This window comes from Poecilia mexicana, unplaced genomic scaffold (assembly GCF_051168715.1).
Source record: "Poecilia mexicana isolate PSO_F unplaced genomic scaffold, ASM5116871v1 scaffold_18, whole genome shotgun sequence".
Classification (NCBI taxonomy): domain Eukaryota; kingdom Metazoa; phylum Chordata; class Actinopteri; order Cyprinodontiformes; family Poeciliidae; genus Poecilia; species Poecilia mexicana.
Window position 1 is genome coordinate 15,187,228 of NW_028263387.1, and position 21,411 is coordinate 15,208,638.

The 21,411-nt window shown below is 41.6% G+C and overlaps 1 protein-coding gene across 1 annotated transcript in view; it reads right to left on the reverse strand.

The window, feature by feature from the left end:
- Positions 1–21,411, reverse strand: part of LOC106923868 (adhesion G protein-coupled receptor L3) — a 269,173-nt gene that overhangs the window by 173,294 nt on the left and 74,468 nt on the right. Inside the window, exon 3 of the mRNA XM_088015248.1 lies at positions 19,483–19,727. Within this exon, the coding sequence (XP_087871374.1) occupies positions 19,483–19,537 (55 nt within the window). The 5' untranslated portion in view covers positions 19,538–19,727. The remainder of the gene's footprint in view (positions 1–19,482; positions 19,728–21,411) is intronic.

Sequence of the window (21,411 nt, forward strand, 5' to 3'; positions counted from 1 at the left end):
TGATCTAATTTGAATCTTAACGCCACTACCGGGTCTCCAGGAGTGTCATTAAAAACCTGCATTCAAACTGAAAGCCTCCAGATTTTCTGTGATAAATGCATTTGAGGGTTTTTAAAACTTGTTTCAGTGTGAAAAGATAAAATGTCCAAACTGTGTGGGGGGGCGGGGGGGGGTATAAAAATGTAGTTAACAATAATCCAAAATTACTGGATTTACCATATGGTGAATAAGAATAATGCACATGTGCCAGCGCCATTTTGAACCAATGTGACCAATTAGCGATGCTGGACTGTTGATGTTCTTCAAAGTCGAGCCTTAGTTTCGTTTTGCCACACTGCACTTCCCCTTCCGATCACCGGGAGTCACGACGCGACAAAAACAGTGTGGCTCCACAGCAGAAATGGCGGCAGAAGAGGAGGCTCACATTTTGTTTTTCTTCTGAGCGTTTTGGCATTTATATAAATGAATATTTAAAAAGGAACACATCTAGATTTAATCAAAAAAAAAAAAAAAACTGCATCTAATCACAGCTGTTCTCAGACAGATGCACTTGCATCTTTCACTCATGTCAAATCTGGTTATTTTTCACATCCATCTTCCAAAAGAAAAAAAAAAAAAATATCCGAAACATTCATTTAGATGATTGATGATGTTAGTTTCAATTTACTTAATTTGGTGTTTTGTTTTGATTTAAGGCGTTGTGCTGCCCTTCTGGGAGGTTTTGGGGATCCAACAAACACATTTAGCAAACATTTTATGCACAACCTCCATAACTCCTCTGTGGTTTTTCATCTATTTCAATAACTCCATAGCCACACAAATATCTGGCATAGTTACTCAACATTCTGCTTCTAACTGTGTTGGTGAAGGCATCTGTAAAAATACTTTTTTTTTTTTTTTTTTTAGCAAGGACCATTTTAGAAAAGACAACTTAATATTCTTGAGAAAAATGTCCATGTGGAATGAGTCAAAAAAAAAAACACGAAGTTTATGTGTAACTAAGTTTGTTGTAATTTTACTATGCATTAGAAAAAAGAGAGGGTTAGGAACCTAAACTGGCTCCAGCCTTGGGGGCCCCAAGATCTTCCTAAATGAGTCCCCTGCTTTTTACTCTGATGTAAAAAAAAAAAAAAAAAAGAAGAAGGAGGAAATACTTAGTGCATCATTTCATGCCCAACACTGCCTTTCCTTTAAAGTACCGTGCAGAAATTTTAAGAACAGCCCTTATTAACATATACTTTGATTACAAGGAGCCAATTTTTCCTCCAGGCTTTTGAAGTTATCTTGATCAAAAGTTCTCCAGGCTTTCTGAAGGTTTCCAAGTTTCTTTCGTTGCACTTAAGGCTGCCATTTTGCCACATATCAGTCCAGTCCTTCCATCTGATCAAAGCAGCATATTGTGAGTCAATATTTCCCAAGTTTACACTAAATAGATCCCTAAACATAACCTTGTTAATCTGTGTGGATGAAACAGAGGAGGGACTCAAGCCTGTTTTGGATCATAACTATTAACGGATGCGAATAGCAAGAAATATTTTGAAGCTCACAACAAATAATTGAGTTTTTTTTGTTTGGTAAGTGGTACATTATTCCCAGTTGACCCAATATTGCTTTACTGCATAAATAACACATGGGTAAAAACAAACCAAAAAATTCTAAAGCTTTAAAAAAAACACAAAAAAAACAGTTTAAACGTGATCCAAATTTGTGAGCGATTAAAAGGTTCGCCCAGCCTCATAAGTTTTCCCTCTTATGAGATATGCGTCAGTGGGGAGATTAGGATTTAAATCATAAGCAGCCAGTTATAGGGGTGGTCCCTGTGATCCTCACCACTAAATACCCTCCATTGTGTTCCCAGAGCCAACGTGCAGCTGAGAAACATCTGCAGAGGGCCCATAAAAAGCGGCATGCCATATTGCGCGATGCCTCCGCCTGCTGTGGAGTGACATCGCTCACTCTGCGTCTCTCGTTTCAGCCCTCTCCCAGGTCCATCTCGTGGAGGAGAAAGGACCCTATTATCACGGTGAAAGAGGATCCCCTCCTCCTCGGCCCTCCCCGCCGCCGCCGCCACCTCTTTCCGCCAACAAATGAGGGGGCAGTGATCAGGAAGACGGCGTGTGAGTACGAGATAATATATGTGTGGAGAGTGGGAGTGCGCTGCTGGGGAATGTGCACCTGCAAATTTTTCCTCATTTGACACAGTCGGTCTTTTGTAGGGTTCCCGACTACGGGGAGTCGTCTGGGAGAGGTCACGGCTCCTGCCCTCCTCCCGAACCTTCCCAAAGAAATCGTCCCTGATATGGCATTCTGCATTGCGATGCCCGTCTACAAAACCGGAGAACAGCGTATTTAAGACGGCGCCGAACGAGTCCTGCTGCTACGGCGCCATTACAGATAAACAAAGCTGGTAACAAGCTGCTCCAAGATAAATGGTTGGTAAATGTGTTTGTGGGTTTACAACATCATTTTCGGGATTGAGAAACAATGAAGAGGAAGAAAACAAAGGCAGACATAAAAGGATAGTTGTCATTGGTTAGAACAAAACTTTTTAACTATTGGAGCCTTATGAAGAGTTCCTATTTCATTTAAAAGGGTGGGGGATAGTCTACAAAATCAACTTTTTTTGAGCTTTACATCATGCTATAATGTTATTCCTTCATCAAACACACACCTAGGGTATTGCTTTGACTCAATCATGCTTGTTTAAAAAAATATCCTTACATCTAGTATGCAACAACAAGTGGGGGAGGGGTTAGGGTAATACATGCTGCATAAATCTACAAAAATCCTGCCTGCTTGTTGACTGGATCATTTTATTATGCTTTGCTGGTCTAAACAGTAATAGTTTGACCCATATATATTTCTTAGTGAGAATTTAATAAATCTGACACAATAGCTATATATTAAAAAAACATAGACGACAATGCAGATCATAACCAGCTCTTGAGCTCCGTCCTGACTCTTAGTTCTGATTGCAGCATTTATATGCGTTCACATAGCAGCCAAAGCCGGAACGATAGTCAAGTTTTCTTACCATCAACCAGAAGTAGGCTTAAAGAGGGTCAGGGGGGTACGTCGAGGCGTGTGTTTGGTCTGGATATCTGTGATCCGTGACCCTAAAGCGATGACTCTCTCCACTGTTAATAGCTGCGGTGCGAGACCGAGGCCAAGCTTTGACCCCGTCTGAGCTCTGGTGCTATACATCCGCAGAGGATTGGAGGGAGATTTGTGTTTCTTTCTGTGCGTGGGAGGGTTTGAGAAGAGGAAGATAAATGAAGGGAGTGCATGAGTCTTCGGCTGCGTGTGTTGTTTGTGTGGCACAAAAAAAAAAAAAAACACAAACTACAGAGTATCCGGCGAGAAGAAGCGCAATCGTTCTCAACCTTTGGCATCTTTCCAAGCAGAGCAAGGCCAACGCCGAACATCTACCATTACTCTCGGGCTATCCATTTCTCCCGCTCTGCTTCCTTTTATTTTAATGAGAGCACAATTAATAAGGAAATGGACCAGCTTCCCAAAGGGGGATAGTTCCTCCACAATGGATGCCTTCTTTTGTCAATGGCTGTATTGAATTCCTGTAGCAGGCCACTGGGGCATGCGGAGGCCATCTCTGGTATCGCCGCACCCACCCTCCACACTCACTTTCCCTCCTGAGTGTGATCCCCCTTCGCTTCTCTCCTCGACGTCTCGTGGGCTAACTGTGCCAGCGTATCATTTCATCCCCTCCCACCCCCATGCTCCTCCTCTTCCGTTTGCTTTTGCTTCAAGTCCCAAACTTCCCAACTCTTAATATTGATTTTCTCAAGCAGGATCGGCAGTTACAGTGCATGCTCGGCTTACTCAGTGACAGCACTGAGGGAAGCCAGAACAAGGTCCCACACCATCCTGCCCTTAATTGGGCTGCTTCATCTGAGGCACAACTTTGGTTCAAGGGAGAGAAAAAAATGATATCCAATCTTTGTATGCGCATTAAATATTCACCGATTGCTCTTGTACTGCATGAGGAAAGAAAGAGATCAAAAGAAACAGAAGCTAATTAATCCTTTACACAGTTTTGTTTTTCAATTACTTCCTTTGTTGAAGAAATAAAGGTGCTGCTGCTTCATGCCATACACAAAGGACGACACCTGTGCTTTCTTTTTCTCTCTGCAAGCTGCTCCCAGTTGCCCTCAGGAGGGCAAACAACAACTGAAATGCCTCATAACCTGCAAAATACAAGATAAGCACCAAGATTTACAGAAAATAACGAAACGAGACCTACAACAACTAGACCTCATAGCAAAATGGTAAAAATCAAAGTGCCCCATCTGCCAATTCCATTGTTTAGCCATGTAAATGAGCTGTTCATTATTAGTTTCTCAAATTATTTAACCCAACCTCAAGTGTACAATCACACAACAGATTCACACCATTGTTATTGAGTAAAAAAAAAAAAAAGTAGAGACTAACTTGAAAAATTGTTTGTGTAAAAACAAAAGTACACCCTTGGCGATTCAAGGAAAGCACCACATTGAGGCTGCTAAATAAAAACAACAACAACAAAAAAATACACACACACATTTAGTCAACCGAAACTCAGCGAGTTTGACCGTGTCTATCACGGTCATTATGTTGGAAATTTGCTGCTCAGTAGAAAAAAGATGAGTGTTACCAAAATGCCAATTTATAGAGACATTAGCAATGAGCTTAGAGGAGAAGTCGCTCCTCAAAATGGGAATGGGCATAATGAACAAGTCGACTGTAATAACTACGCATTGAAAAGTATTCACGATTTGAGCTGCACAGTGTATTGAATCACAATCCTCACAATATAATTTTTTTTTTTGCAATATCGCAAAGGACTGCTTGGATGCAAATATTTAGGTGCCAATAATATATCTGACCTCTTCTAAGGACTTTTACTGTCCTTTAGACAAACACCTAAAAGCGTTCACATGATGTTACTGACAAATTACTGACATGTGTCAGTAACTTTTGCATAAGTTCAAAAAGGTTTTGGGGCACATTTGTTATTTAGGGTTTATTTGTGATTAATCTCACAGTTGGATGTTTCTCTAATATCGTGTCAATTTGGTCAAAATTAGGTCGAAATGCTTGCTAATTTTACGAGTAGTTTATTTCCCCAGAAAAAATCTCCACAAAAATCAATTCTCAGGAAAACAACTCAAAAATAACAGGACTCCGTCTCAGGCTGCAAAGATCCCAGTTAGGATGCTAAATGTTAAAGTTCATACGTAGAATCAGAAAATGACTGGAGAGAGTGGCTTCTATGGAAGGGTTGCCAGAAGGAAGCGTCTTCTCTAATGATAATATGGCAAGCAGGATTTTGATTTTCAAAGTTGCATCTGACTGCACCAACAACAATATTCTTTGGACAGACAGAGTAAGTAACACTGTACATTACGGACACGGCGGCCATAATGCACAGTGCCATGTTTGAAGAAAATCACATGCAGAAATGACAGAATCAGGGTAAGCCAATCAGGCAGAAATGAGTACAAGTTATTTTCTCATAAGGGGGCTTCTACAAGCTACTGACTCATGACACGCATTTAGTTGTTTTCCCTTTATTTGAAGCTCATTATGCATGTTGAACAGGAGATGCTATGATAGCATTATCAACAGAAAATGATAGAGTATCTCAGCACAGTCAAAGAGGGGAATGGCAATGCTTTTTTTTTTTGATGTTGTAGTCGACCATCACAGGATCTGAGAGAGCATGTTTTCAACCACACACTAACGATGCTGAAAACAGCACAGCTTGACCAATAGTCTTCTTCACGTGAGAAAGAATCAGGCAGAGGGAGCTGGAGAGATGCACAGACTTCTAAAAAGAAACCTGGGAGCCTAATAGGTAGACAGCATCTGAACTAGCGGTCAGTTGGTTTGAGCAGTGATTGTTAAAGCCTAGCTGGGGGTAGCCTGGAGCTGCATCTCACATTGTTTGTATGTTGATTTTTTTTTTTTTTTTGATAAGTGCAGCTCACACAATTTTAACTTTAATTTATCGAGGAAAAAAAAGTTGTCAGAATTGTTTCTTTGCACAAAGTCATCAGTAAAACGGTGAGGTCTAATAGATTTACATTTGTTTCACCCACACACAGTGCTGGTAGCTTACCAACATGCCAATATTGGTAAGCTACAATGCTAGCTAGATTGCTTTTGAGTGCCCCTTGTGATCTTGACAGCGTCGTTTTCTGGGTCTCACTTAATAAATGGTCCTCCAAATCAGTGTCAGATTAAATTATTTCAGGATCTGGATGAAGGAAAGCCACAGTTGTGGTCAAACCTTTCAGGGGCCCAAGGCAACATCCTAAGGTTCGCCCTGCAGGTTCAAGAGCTTGCTGGTGAGCGTGAGCGGTCAAGTCTTCTCTCCTGAGACTTGACCTGAAAAAGCAATAGATAGCCCTCTTCATGTGACCGTCTGGCAGTGATCACCCCTGGCATTATCATTTTCTAGGATTCAGTTTTTTCACTATACCTGCATTAGCTCACACCAAAGTCAGAACTTTCACAAGGCGAGTAAATGATCCCTCTGTCTCTTTTTTGTACGTAGCATATAAAGCAAACAAGAAAATGGATGAATGGACGTTTGGACAATGTGGCAGCAAACGTAAATCCAAACCAATTAAAAATGCATCCAACTGGCTTTAAACCGTGGCGTGCTGCACTGCATCGTGTAATCTCTTTTTATTCCCCTAATCCTGACGAGGAAACACCTAACATCAGATAGAGATCTAAAGACAGACGCGAGAGCGATTCCCACACATAAAACTATCTGCTGATTAAATGATGTTATTAGTAGCACATGTTTTGATAGGAAGAGATTCTAATCGGAATAATTAGTAAAAACATATACAGCACTGCCCTGAGGCGTGTTTAAATGACGGCTTGTTTTAGAAGGGCTTCATTATGTGGGTGGTTGGGGCAGCCTCACCATGTTTCACTGTGCATAGGAGGGCTGGGGGGGCGGGGGGCAGGCGCCGAATCTTCCATGTCGACAGATTTACACACAAAGCCTCGCGGTGTCTAATATTCCAACATGTTGTGATCTGCCTGTTCGGTCACGGCAACGACTGTCATTAAAATGCAAATCGGTAACATATGGAAACGTATACTTTTTTTTGTACAGGTGAGGGATAGGCATCGCAAATGTGGCACTGAGAGGAGGAGGAGGGAAAAAAAAGAAAGCAATTAAATTCACAATTTGCGCAAAGCAGAGGTAACTGCATTGTCTCTCCCCACATGGTTTCCGTTTGCCCTTCGTGCTCCTCGCTGTCCGCCCACACCCTAAATTAGCGGCCGACCCCTGCTGATGCAGCGCGCGGGAAACCCTGTGGTCCTGTACACCCTCCGTTTTTTTCTATTTTTCTCGGCCTCTATGAGGGGCAGCTCGTCTGCAGGGTTACTTTGCATTTCTCTCTCTCTCTCTCTCCAGCCTTCCCGACACAACAGTCACACACATCCACTACACACACACACGCGCCCGCATTATGCAGCCTAATGTAAACTAACATCCACTGCCACTTGACCTTGCTGTCGATATCTGTCCTCATTAAACACCGTTTGGGCAGCTGCAGGTCCACTTTAAATGGCATCATTCAGCGCTTACCAAATTATACCTTTTGCATCGCCGTCAGCCCAATTCATTTATTTGGAAGATATACACAGGTGGCAGCGGGGGCACCTATAAAACACGCAGGGCTATTTAACCCAACCTCCACCAACCTTAATCTCACTGCCATTCATTCCTCTTGATTTGCGTGTTCTGACAGCCATTTGGCATTGTGGAGCGGTTGGGATTGATGCCGTGGGCAGCAAAAGGCCATTGTTTTATTCCCCATATCAAGCAGGTATTGATTTTTTACTCATTACGGAGGGACATAAAAAGAGTAAGGGATCTGTGAGTGCCAAATGTCACAGAAAATATATGACGAAAAGCGAAGGCAGTCTAATAATTTTTTTTTTTTTAAAAACAAACTGACAGACTGCCAGGTTTTGTTTTAATAACGTAGGACTTTTAAAGACACATTTGCGTTCAGAATGAAGTGTTTTGGATTTTTTTGTTTTTGTTTTTCCTTCTTCTCTCTTTGACAGCTGTATGACAGAACCTTCGATTTGGTTAGAAAATAACTTTTTGCAACATAATTGCAAAATAATTTGCTATTTCAGTGAGCTTTGGGAAAAACAATCCTTTGGCGATGGAGAAATTAAACCCAGTGTCCCTTCGCAATATTAAAAATTCCATTTTAACACAAAATAATCTATTTAAACACATTTTGGTTGGTATTATGTTTGGTTCTAACTTTAGGTTTAAGAAACACGATTAGGTGTTTGATATCTTGCATCCCATTGTTGTTTTCACTCTTTTCAAACTGACATATTGAGACTAATATTAAAATTTAAACATTATGTTTTCACTTTTTTCTCATCATCCCTAATATGTTCATTACTAGCACCATCATTTCAAGAGAATCAGGACTTTTGTGGTGTTGCCATTTGTAATTTCAGTAATTAATTCAACACTCCTAAATGTTTTTTTTTAAGCATCTCATCTGCTCAAAACTCATATTCTCACATTGATCTTACACAGTTTTCTTTTTTCATATTTCTTACTTTTGCAGATTTATGTTCTTGGTCCACTTCTAAACATACAGAAAATGCCACCGCCGGTCAATGGCTGTTAGAAGAAATAACAAAATGATAGACCTCAACTTCATGTTTCCTGACGAAGAGCAAGAAGGTAAGATGATAAATGTGGATCCTACTAAAACTGACATAAGTGTTCTGGTTGGACACAAAATGAAAGTACTAAAATACAAATTAGCTTCTGCTCTCCTCCAGAACTACAAAACATATTTGACCTAATCCATTTTGAACGAAGCCCGTCATGTGGACTCCAGCAGAATAAGCAGCAGAACGAAGCAGGAATCGTAGCCTTATTCACGGCGTAGATGAGGGTGGCAATGTCAGACCCGTTTCCTGGTCTCATTTTGTGACTTTGCCTCCCACGCATGCTACAGATCAAAATATACAACACCTGCTGTCTTGTTTCGGAAGATCTGACTGCAGAAGATTTATGCTGTTTACTTTTAACCAAAGAGAAAACAGTGCGACTGTAATCATCCTCCCGCTTCAACTCGGCAAAACGCACACGGGGTTGGGAAGTTATTTTCTATATCTGACATCTCTTTCTAATGCATATATAATTTAGCCTGCCCCGGAGTGCCGTATCTGCCCGCTGCAAACGAGTGATTGGCGTCCGCCCACTCCTAAGCCCACTTATTTTTGTCAGAGCTTTAAGAGTCACAACAAAACACTACCACGCCTCAGTGGGCTCCACAAAGAACTTTCAGCCACTTTGAAATATGAGCTCAAATAAATCATTTGTTTAATTAATTAAGCAAATTAGGCAAATCCAGGGATGCCTTGGCGGATGGAGCCAGAGCCCTGGCACTAGGAGATTAATTAAGTGGATCGGCTACGGGAACAGTGAGACTGACGCTGAAGTTTAATGTGCTTGTTTAGTGACAGGAGGCCAACCTTGGCTTAAACGCGCTAATACTTTAGCGAGAGCAATTGGAGGCCGGTTGGAGGTGTTTGAGGCACTTAACGGCGACGGAGAACGGTGAGATGTGGGGATTTCTCCACCCGTTTTTGTACATGCTTTTCCATGTTGCCATAATCAAAAATGTACAGATTGCTCTGTTGAATTGTACTGACAGAATACAAGAGAAAAAGCACTGCACTTAGGTTCTGTGGTGGTACAATTTTAAATCTGGACTCTACTCAAACTCTGGACTCTACACAGTGACCATACTCTGGCTTTTGCTTGTATATCCACATCCGTAAAATAAATAAATAAATAAATGAAATTCACTAGTTTTACAAACTTTTTTTTCTTCTTCTTCTTTTTTTTTTTCCCCAGACTGCATTTCACCTGACACCGCTCTGTGATCTGCAACAGCGCATTGATGCTCACATACACCGAAGCAGATGTGTCAGGCAAACATCTGCCTCGTTCTTTTTATCCATCCCTCATTTCATAGCAATCCTCCTTCCCAACCGAGCCGTACGGTATCTGTTCCCGGGCTTGATGTATTGCGCTCGTATCTGACCGTGAAAAAATGCACGTCAGACTTCACGCTCCCGTCTCTTGCACTGTTTCCCGAGCCGTCATCCATTATAGCGGCCGCATCTCCCAGCTCCGTGGGGTGGTATTAAGCGGAATGAATATAAAATCCTTCCTGGAGCATTTTTTTTTTTTTGCATTCGAGGAAACGCATGATTAATGTGGCGCTCAGGCGTGGCCGCGCTCTCCGAGGCACTGCCTTTTTCGTTATTATTCAATGTAACCAAAACAATGACGACGGTGCGATTTACTTATTTTCACGACTCGGTGACGACTTCTGTGATGGAACTTTTTATTAATCTTCCGAGACTTTCCTGACACTCTCGCATGCATCGATCGAAAAACAGACAAACAACACCCGCTGCCACCGGATGCACTTCTATACCGTTATGGACTTAGCCGCTTCGACACGTCTTCGGAAACACTTTTCGTCAGGAAGTAGGGTTCAGCCCGAGTCGCGACCTATTTAACTTCGCGGCGCAAGCTTACGTACGCAATTTTCCGTGCGCGTGTTGCAATTAGTAAATGTTAATGATGGTATATGTGTGAAACACAGCTTGTCTCTGTCTGACAGCAGCCATATACTGACATAGTAGACTGTGAAGATGACAAAAATGGGCCACCATCCATGCAGACTGCAACATCTCCAACAACGCTCACACACACACACACACACGCACACACGCACACACACAATGACACTGCGGTTGAATATTCCCGATTAAAGCGTCCCCAGCTGCAGTACACTTCACTGGAAACATCTGGCCTTGTCTGCTTGTAGTGGATGGGGGTTGGGGAGTGGATTGCTTTTCTTACAACCGAGTTCTAATTATTTACAATATGTCAACCAATTTATCTTGAGCAGAATGCTTGGATTGTGTTTTGTGGGGGGTATTACTTAATCCAAAGAAAACCAAGGCAACAGTCTGATGTCTTCAGTAAAAAAAAAATAAAAAAAATAAAAACTGTCAAATATTCCAGGAGCCCTAATCACTGATTGTTGTATATTTCAGTCAATTTCTAAACAGATAATGAAGGCATTTTACTTTTTAGAGAAACGTGAGCATTTTCAAGTTCATATCTCTTTAAAATTGGCTAAAAATAATTTGACATATCCACAAAAGTACTTATTTTTCCCACTTGAGTTTGGACTAAAGTGTGCAAAATTACACTTTCTCCTCATCAAGTGAACTTGCTGCTGTGGTTTCTCCACAGCTGGTAAGTTTCAGCCACCTTTCTCAGATGCTTGAAGAACTTTCCGATAAGTTGAGACGGATAATCTCGCATCAGTTGTCCGTGCAGAATATTTTAACATTGACATGCATGGTTCTAATCAGGAGAGACTTCAAAGCTTCAGCTCTGATAGTGTTGAGGGATGCTGCACTCCTCCATGTTAAACGGGAACATATTATTCCAAAATAACAGGACGAGAATTTGCAGTTTTATACAGAGGTCTTGTCATATCGGAACAGACTGAAGCTAAACTTAATCAAAGGTAAAGACGGCCAAAATACCATGTTTTCCCTGATCTAATTGTCTTTGTAAAAAATTACAAATTAAAATATTAATCTGCTACATCGGTGTTACTGTACTCATGTTTGTGCCGTGAAACTTTTTGTTTTTTTGTTTTTTTTTTCCCCCCCCGTCTGAAAACAGGAAGTTACAAAGATAATTAACGGACTATGGCTTAGATTTGCATAACTGCACAGTTTTTAACAGCACTTAGATAAAGGTAGAGGAAAATTAACCGATACAAAGCATATCATGTGCCAGACAAAGTCTGTTACAGACCGTTTAAAACTTGTTTTTTTTTTCCCTCTTCTCCCACAGAGCAACATCACTGTCTCATTAAAGCTGCGATGCTCCTATAGGGTCAGGGTGCTGGGTGGAAAAACTGACCACAATTCCTCCGTCACTTATTTTTCCAGACACTATGCGTCGTTTGCAGGTAGAACTGTCATCACTGTGCGCCATCTCTGTTTTTCTGCCAACACCTCTCCCACTGACCCTGTGTTTAGACATTTTTCCCCAGACGTAGCCACTGACAGAGCCGTTTCTACGTATCGGTTATTGTTCTTTCCAACAGAAAGTATTCCCAACTCAATGTTATATGCTTGGCTGTTTATTTTGAACTTACTAAATGGCAAACAGGCGAATTTGTCTGTTGCTATAGTATAATTTACACACTGAAATGGCCTGGATCAGACTATATTCATTTATTTAATTGAACTGAAAACATGAAAGAGGCCTGCTTGATCTGGAAACGCAGGCTGTTTCTTTGTCTTCGTTTAAGACTTTTTAGGTGGCTAATCTGAATTACTTTAAGACAATTTTTTTCACAAATTAAAATCTTGAATGAGAAGTTCAAAACTTGCCATTACTCCTCATTTACATCAAATATCAATTTAAATCAAACATGCCCTTAATAGAAATAAAAAAAAAAAAAAAAAAAAAAAAAATTTCCTTCTCACCCTCCGCGGGTGGTCTCTTTCATCCTCTGAGCTCGGGTCCTCTACCAGAGGCCTGGGAGCTTGAGGGTTCTGCGCAGTATCTTGGCTGTGCCTAGAACTGCACATTTCTGGACTGAGATGTCTGATGTTGTTCCTGGGATCTGTTTGAGCCACTGCTCCAGTTTGGGGGTGACTGCCCCGAGGGCCCCTATGACCACAGGCACCACTGTGGTCTTCACCTTCCAGGCCTTCTCCAGTTCCTCTCTGAGGCCCTGGTATTTCTCCAGTTTCTCATGCTCCTTTTTCCTGATGTTGTGGTCACTTGGTATTGCTACATCCACCACAACGGCTTTCCTCTGTTCTTTATCCACCACCACAATGTCCGGTTGGTTCGCCATTACCATCTTGTCTGTTTGGATCTGGAAGTCCCACAGGATATTAGCTCGGTCATTCTCCACCACCTTTGGGGGTGTTCCCCACTTTGACCTCGGGGCTTCCAGTCCATATTCGGCACAGATGTTCCTGTACACTATGCCCGCCACTTGGTTATGTCGTTCCATGTATGCTTTCCCTGCCAGCATCTTGCACCCTGCTGTTATGTGCTGGACTGTCTCAGAGGCCTCCTTGCACAACCTACACCTTGGGTCTTGTCTGGTGTGGTAGATCTGAGCCTCTATTGCTCTGGTGTTTAGTGCCTGTTCCTGGGCGGCTAGGATGAGGGCCTCTGTGCTGTCCTTGAGTCCAGCTTTCTCCAGCCATTGGTAGGATTTCCTGATATCAGCCACATCAGTTATTTGTCGGTGGTACATCCCATGTAGGGGCTTGTCTTCCCATGATGGTTCCTCCAGCACCTCGTCCTCTGTTCCCCATTGCCTGAGACATTCGTTGAGCACATCGTCCGTTGAGGCTTTGTCCTTGATGTATTTATGGATCTTGGATGTCTCATCCTGGACAGTGGCTCTCACACTCACTAGTCCTCTGCCTCCTTCCTTACGGCTCGTGTACAGTCTCAGGGTGCTGGATTTGGGGTGGAACCCTCCATGCATGGTTAGTAGCTTCCGAGTCTTAACATCCGTAGCCTTCATCTCTTCCATTGGCCAGCTAATTATTCCGGCAGGGTATCTGATTACTGGCAAGGCATAGCTGTTTATTGCACGGATCTTGTTCTTGCCATTGAGCTGGCTTCTCAGGACTTGCCTTATTCGTTGGAGGTATTTGGCTGTGGCTCCTTTCCTTGTGACCTCATCGAGGTTGCCATTTGCTTGCTGTATTCCCAGGTACTTGTAGCTGTGCTCTATGTCTGCTATTGTTCCTTCTGGGAGTGATACCCCTTCTGTGTGGACGACCTTCCCTCTCTTTGTAACCATCCGGCCACATTTCTCTAGTCCGAATGACATCCCAATGTCAGTGCTGTAGATCCTGGTGGTGTGGATCAGTGAGTCGATGTCTCGCTCGCTCTTGGCGTACAGCTTGATGTCATCCATGTAGAGGAGGTGACTGATTGTGGCCCCATTCTTAAGTCGGTATCCGTAGCCAGTCTTGTTGATGATTTGGCTGAGGGGGTTCAGACCTATGCAGAACAGCAGTGGGGACAGAGCATCTCCTTGGTATATGCCACATTTGATGGACACTTGTGCAAGCGGTTTGCAGTTGGGTGGTTTTCCACAGCCCCATCGAGTTTGCAATGAAGGCTCTTAGAGTCCTATTGATGTTGTACATTTCTAAGCATTCAATGATCCAGGTGTGTGGCATTGAGTCATAGGCTTTCTTGTAATCAATCCAAGCGGTGCACAGGTTGGTGTGTCGGGTTTTGCAGTCTCGGGCGACTGTGTGGTCTACAAGGAGTTGGTGTTTGGCTCCTCTACTATTTATGCCGATGCCCTTCTGTGCCGTGCTCATGTATTTATCCATGTGTCCGCTTATCTTAGCCGCTATGATGCCTGACATGAGCTTCCATGTTGTAGAGAGACAGGTTATAGGCCGATAGTTGGATGGGACTGAACCCTTTGAGGGGTCCTTCTGGATCAGGATTGTACGCCCTTCAGTTAACCATTCAGGGTGAGTCCCATTTTGTAGCAGCTGGTTCAGTTGAGCTGCCAATCGCTCATGGAGGGCAGTGAGTTTCTTTAGCCAGTAGGCATGGATCATGTCAGGCCCTGGTGCTGTCCAGTTTTTCATACCTGAGACTCTTTCTTGGACATTTGCCACAGTGATGGTTACTGGGGCTTGTTCAGGGAGGTTGCTGTGGTCCTCTCGTAGAGAGGTTAGCCACTGTGCATTGCTGTTGTGGGACGCCTCCCTTTCCCATATGCCTTTCCAGTATTGTTCAGTCTCCAGCCTTGGTGGGTCTGCTCTGTTGTTAGTACCCTGCCATTGAGAGTACACTTTAGCTGGTTGGGTGGAGAAGAGCCGGTTAATCCTCCTGGCTTCATTCTCTCTTGTGTATCTCTTTAGGCGGCTGGCCAAGGCTTGGAGTCTTTGTTTGGCAGTTTCGAGTGCTTCAGGTATGGGCATCTGGCTGTACTTCTTAGGTACTGATCTTTTCATTGCACCCCTTAGGAGCTCTGACAGCTGGCTCACTTCCCTCCTTGTTATCTTGATCTTAGCCTCTAACCGTCTTTTCCATGATGGATATTGGGTCTCATGGTTGCTCTTATAGCCAAGCATTTCAAGGATCACTGATGCTGAGTTGTATATCAGCTCATTGGTTTCTGTTATGGTGTTGGTAGGGATTGTTCTCAATGCTGCATTCACATCTTGAATGAGACTTTCTGATGGTACTTCACTCAGCCGTTGTAATTGGCGTCGGGGTTGCCTGGTGTTCATTCGGGCCACGATTCTCTCTCTCAGGTCAGTTGCTGTCTTGTTCAGCTGTGATAGTTCGTTCATTACTGGGGCTGCATACCCAGTCTCGGGGTGGGGAGTAGTTAACTCCCCCCTGACCTTATCTTTGGGCTCCTCCCTTTTGCCGTAGCATTTGTGTTGTACCTCGTCAATCTCAAGTTGTGATAGCAGTTGCCGTTTGCGGATGTTGGAGCACTGAGCTACTAGTTGTTTGGCAGTCATTGTAGACTGTGGGTGTCGAAGTAACCATTCCACCCTCAGTCTTTGCATGTAACCCCTCTGACTAGGGTTACTTGAGTAGTAGCATTCCAACAGATCCATGTTTTCGTCTCTCGCCCATTTCCGTCTTGTTCCAGTAGCCCATTTTTCATCAAGGTGCTCTGGTTCCCCAGCACCTGACGCAGACCTTGTTTGGCCGGGCGACGTCTGAGCCGGCATGTCGTGCTTATCAATGTCTCTCATGGTATGAGGTAGGCTATATAGCTCTAAGGGTCTTGCCTAAGGACCCACACTGCATAGCTCAATTGCACTGTTGTAACTTGCCCCAGCCCGGATTCGAACCCCGGTCTCCCGGGTGGTAGACTGGTGTCTTACCCACTGAGCTATACAGTCAGCATAAACTGTATAGCTTATATATATTTTTTATATATATATATATATATATATATATATATATATATATATATATATATATATATATATATATATATATATATATATATATATATATATATATATATATATATATATATATATACATAATCCTAACATTTCAAGTAGGATCATCAAGCTAATTTAAAACGTAACCCTAAGCAACCTATTTAGTGAATATATACCTTTTACTTTCTTATCAGACACCGGCATCACTTATTAAAAGAACATTTCACTCTCTGTTATTGTTTTCCAGGTTGACCAGTGGGTTTAATTTAAAATTTTCCGAGGCTGAGAGAGGCCCAGGTGTTCTGAGTCAGCTCAATCGCTTCCTCCTTCCTCAGATGGTAAGAGGCTCTTCTAGGAAGTTCAGTTGCGGTTTACTTGTTTTTTAAACCAGGCATGTATATAAATCAATGTTTTAGTTTTAATTTAGAAGATATGAATGATCTGAATTCAACTGAATTGCTTTGAATTGTTGAACTGAACTATTATTATTGCTTAGGCCAGTTCACTGCAGAATTCAGAAGTAGAAACAGAACAAGCTCTTATATTTATTTCTTGTATTAGAACTAGCCTGCTACTGGTATCAAAGTATAAAGTTTGTGTTTTTTTGTTGTTTTTTTTTTTTTAGGAGGGTGGTGGGGAAGTTAAGATTTCAAAACTGTTAAAATGTTCTTGCATACCGTTCCAACAGTTTACATTCCGTCCCACTAAGATGTTGGAAAAAGTGCAGGACATGTTTTCTGAAGCACAGAGTAACGCAGAGCTCTCCCTGCCCTTGTTGCTGTGCACTGCCAGCCAGTTTGAAGGGGGAAAACTACTACATTTATCCCCTGACTTCCTAGAGAGACAAATGAAGACCACAGTTTTGTCATGCCTGTTGAGAAGTAGATTGGGGGTGGCTCCCTGAGCTGATAGCTTGACTAATTTTGAGTACCAGAAGAACCAAAAAAAAAAAAAAAAGTTTTAATATTATGCTCAATATATTTTATACTGTGTTTAAGTCTGTGTATGGAAATCAAACTATGAATAATTGGTGCTCTTTTGTTTTGAACATAAGGAGATTATGCTACAGCTTTTGGTCTAAATGTGTTAATCCTGGTTTGTTCACTTAAAGCGACAAAAAATAAATAAAAAAAGGTTTTCAGCAAACATTAACATGGTCTAATGTCTCATTCATGGCTTGTCAGAGTTCCTGTTTCCAATAGCTATGGGGATTTTACAGATATTACCACTCTGACAGAAGGAGTATAGAGCTGTTAATCAGTTGCTAATCTGCACAAAGAATGACTCAGAGTACTGGGAGTCGGGGTTATATGAGGAAGTTGGTTAGCCTTGACTTTTTTTTTTTTTTTAAACCACATCACCGATGTTTCTCAACAGCTAACGTCATCAAGAGCTCTCGCTTGATCACAGCTCTGTGTTCATCCCACTTTATTCAGAACAGGGAGTTCAAGTCAGCATTACGAACAGCAATTTCTTATCACAAATGAATTCTGAAGCGCCTCAGTGCATCATCTGCCCTACTGGTATTAAAATCTGACGATTTTTACTCGACAGGAGTCGCTAAAGAGACGCGTGGCAAAGTGCTGACTTTACCTCTTTTTTCTTCTTTTTAATTAGGCATTAAAGAAAAACTAGTGATGCCAAAGACCCTTTACTATCATTACCAATGGAGAGTGACCCCAGTTGCCACCGTCCTTAAGTGGTAAAATAACAATTCAATTAGCTTGATATTTCCCGTTAATGGTTTTAGACAATGCAAATTGCAATTTCTACAGGCTGTTGCCCCCCCAGGCAGTCCCTACAGCTAAACTGTGGCCACAAAAACATCCCAAAACCCTTACAACACCATCGACTTCTTAAAAATCAAGATCAATTGAATGAATTCAATTAATCTGCAAAAAAAAGCTAAAAAAACAATAACAGCTACGGTGCTCTCCGTTTATAGAGCTGCGATATAAGTGAGTGTTTTCAAAGTAATCCTCGCATTTTTATGCTTGAAAGGAGAGACAATGATTTGTTTTTCTTCTCTTATGTGGAATCTTTCTAAACATACAAAGTGCCGCGCGCGCACTTTTTGTCACATTGAAACAACAAGCGTCAGTGTAATTTATTAGGAGTTTATGTTAGAGACCAAACACAAAGTCATGAGTGGTTGCCAAGTGGAAGGAAAATAATTACAAACAAAAATCTGAAAAGTGTGGCACACATTTGTAATCAACTCTGCTAAACAAAAATCGCATTTAGACTTCAAGTTGTGCACATTTAGGGACTAAAATATTTGCCTCTCCTTTTCTGTAAAAAAAAAAAAAAGAAAAAACTCCAGCCCAGATAGATAGGATAGAGAGAATCTTTAAACATCTGTTTTTTAAATACTACCATAACTCTCTAAGTTAGATTTATGTCCGTGTCATTTGACCATATGAATTTACTTTAATCCAAGCCATTCTATTGTAGCTCTGTTTGCATTTTTAAAGTTGTCTCGTTGGAAACGGAACCGCCACCTCACTTTTTTTTTTTTTTTTGGCAGTCTCTGACGTCAGCTATGAATCTCTGTAGCTCTCCTGCTTCACCATGAACCTCTTGACTGCTTCCATAATTAATGCTCTCCTCGTGGACGGCCATGTTTTGGTCGGTATGCAGTTGTGTCGCACTACTGGTGTTTGTCAGATAATGGATTAAATAGTGAGCTATTGTTTAATAACCTAACCTTGTCTTATGCTTCTGTACCACTGTGATTACATCCTATGCATTTATTAATGAGGTGATGACTAATAGAATTTGGGTCCATTTTTTTTTTTTTTTTTTTTTTTAGGTGCAACAAAGTAAAAGGGACAAATTGAAAAAAAAAAACACTTGCTTTGTTGTCAACCTCTGACATAAACAACAAACCACATTACAGTTACATTTAGCATGCCACTGCATGTATGCCCCTTTAAAATAAGTCAGGTTTTAATGCATGAAAAGAAGCGTCAAGAGTTTTGTCTCTTTCTGTAAAGTTTAATTTTCTTTTAAACCGCTACACTACAATGTTAGAGCAGTAATGCTATTTGTGCGAATGTAGGAGGCATCTCTATATTTAATAATACACCAAGAAAGTAAGAGAATTGGAAAGAAAATGAGAGTGATATGTAAAAACACCAGAAAGTTAAGAGAGGGGAGAAAAAGGAGAAAAAAACCCTGCTAATTAGTCAGAGGTAGAAGTGAAAACAAGACAGACAAAAGCAGAGAATTTTTTTTTTTTTTTTTTGTAGACGCTGTAGAATTTGGCACTTGCATAGTGAAAAGATTATTCTGATACGGCTTCAAACCGTGGCCAATCAGACACAAACCAAGGCTATGTTTTATGCCCACATGCACTCACAAAGACAAATGCTGGATTAAAGCAGACAGACTCACCCAGTGCGGCTGGTGCGAAGAGGCTGGCGAGGACTAGCAGGCGTGCGGTCCACATGGCCTCCTTCTCTCACCGCCCGCTGCTCAGAGTCCCAGATGAGCTCAGTGCTAAGTCTTTCCCTGGCAAGTGCCTCAATTGGTTGCTTCCTCTATGGCACGGCTCCCTCCACTGCGCCACTCCTCCCAACAAGGCCAAAATATCTTCTTTATCTGGTCCCAGATGTTTTTGTCCCACCCCCCAAAAAAACCTGTCAAAGATAAGAAAACAAACAAAAAGTTATTCAGGGCACACTTTATGCAAGCCTCGTTTCATAGGAACAATGGGCGTGTTGTCTTTTCCAGTAAGAAGAAGAAGAAAAAAAATAACAGCAGATGGATGCACCGTGGCTTTTTATCATCCAGTCCTTATGTCACTGTGGGTTTCAAGTTGTCATCAAGAGGCACAGCGCAAGTTGCTCAATCTCCAGTCAGCCGAGCTCACGCCGGGTGTGATCAACCAAAGGCTGAGACGGTGTGAACCGCGAGATGTATTTTTGGGTAGTCTGTTGTTGTTTGCTCATCGGAGTGTTAACTCCCCCACCTTACCGACAAATCACTCCCACAGAGAAACAAAGACGGGGAGAAAAGGACAACCAGGACGGTCTATGCGTGTCTATGCGCGCGCAGGCCCCGGTGTGTGTGTTCTTGCAGGGGCCTGATGGTAATTGACATAAGAGATGCAGAGATGTTTTCGCTTTCCTGTGGGCATTAGCCCATAACTGCACAGTCTGAGTGTTTGCACCTGTGAGTGTTCTTTTTTTTTTTTTTTTTTTTTTTGCAAAACTACTGTGCTCTCGGGGCTTCGCTTTTACATTCCAACAAACACAACAGCTGACCAGATTTACTCTGAGCAGCTAATTTATCCACAGTGCAAATTACACCGGCACAATTGAAGAGAGGTGGGTGGAGCGTGTTTGTGCTTTTTTTTTTTTTTTTTCTCCAGCAAATAGATCTGCATCATGCAGACATGCACTATAGTGAAAGGATAATCTTCTTTTTCTCCTGTTTTAAACATACCGTTCCATGCAAAAGGTTTTTTTTTTTCAATCATTTTTTTGTCACACTGCAATGTTTCAGAACACAAAACAAAACAAAGATAATCTGAGAAAATTCAACAAAACGCAATTTCCAAAGGATAATTTCATTTTACATGACAAAAAAAAATTGCTCTATAATCCTAATAACTGGTTATGCAACCTTTGGTTGTCATAACTTGTAACAAGTCTTTTGTATCACAGTGGAGGGATATTTTGGTTTACTTTTCTTTGAAAATTGTTTTCATAAGTACACAGAGCAGTTGTTTTCTTTTGTTTTTAAGTAATGCCTCAGCATCTCAAATGGATTTAACTCCAGATTAAGCTATTACTTTGATTAGGTCACTCTTAAACCTTTAGTGTCTGTTTTGAGGCATAAAGAGGTGAAGTTGCTCGTGCTCTTTGGATTATCGTTCTGCTGCGCGACTCAAATGTTTTTAAACTGAATGACAAAGTCCTGAGGAAGTTAGGAGCCTCAAACCATCACACTACCAGTGCTGTGTCTGACTGTCAACATAATGTATGGTTTTTTTTCTCTAAAATGTTGTTAGTTTTATGTCTGATGTAAAATAACACAAAACCATTCAAAAGCTAACACCCACTCAAATAATGGAATGATGGATCATTTTTAAGCACTCATTTCAGGATTCGACAAAAGGATCTGCTGGTTTTCCTCATGGAAAAAAGTGGATTTGGATAGCGTTTTCTCACAGATAGTTATATGAAATTGCTTTATGTATTTATTAAGGGCATCTTTGACATTAAAAGTTGCTTGAGGGCAAAGAACAAGACATTTATTTGTCTCAATGTCACAGTTTAAGCACCAACTGTTATTTTACCTTTGGTTAGGAGGCCACAG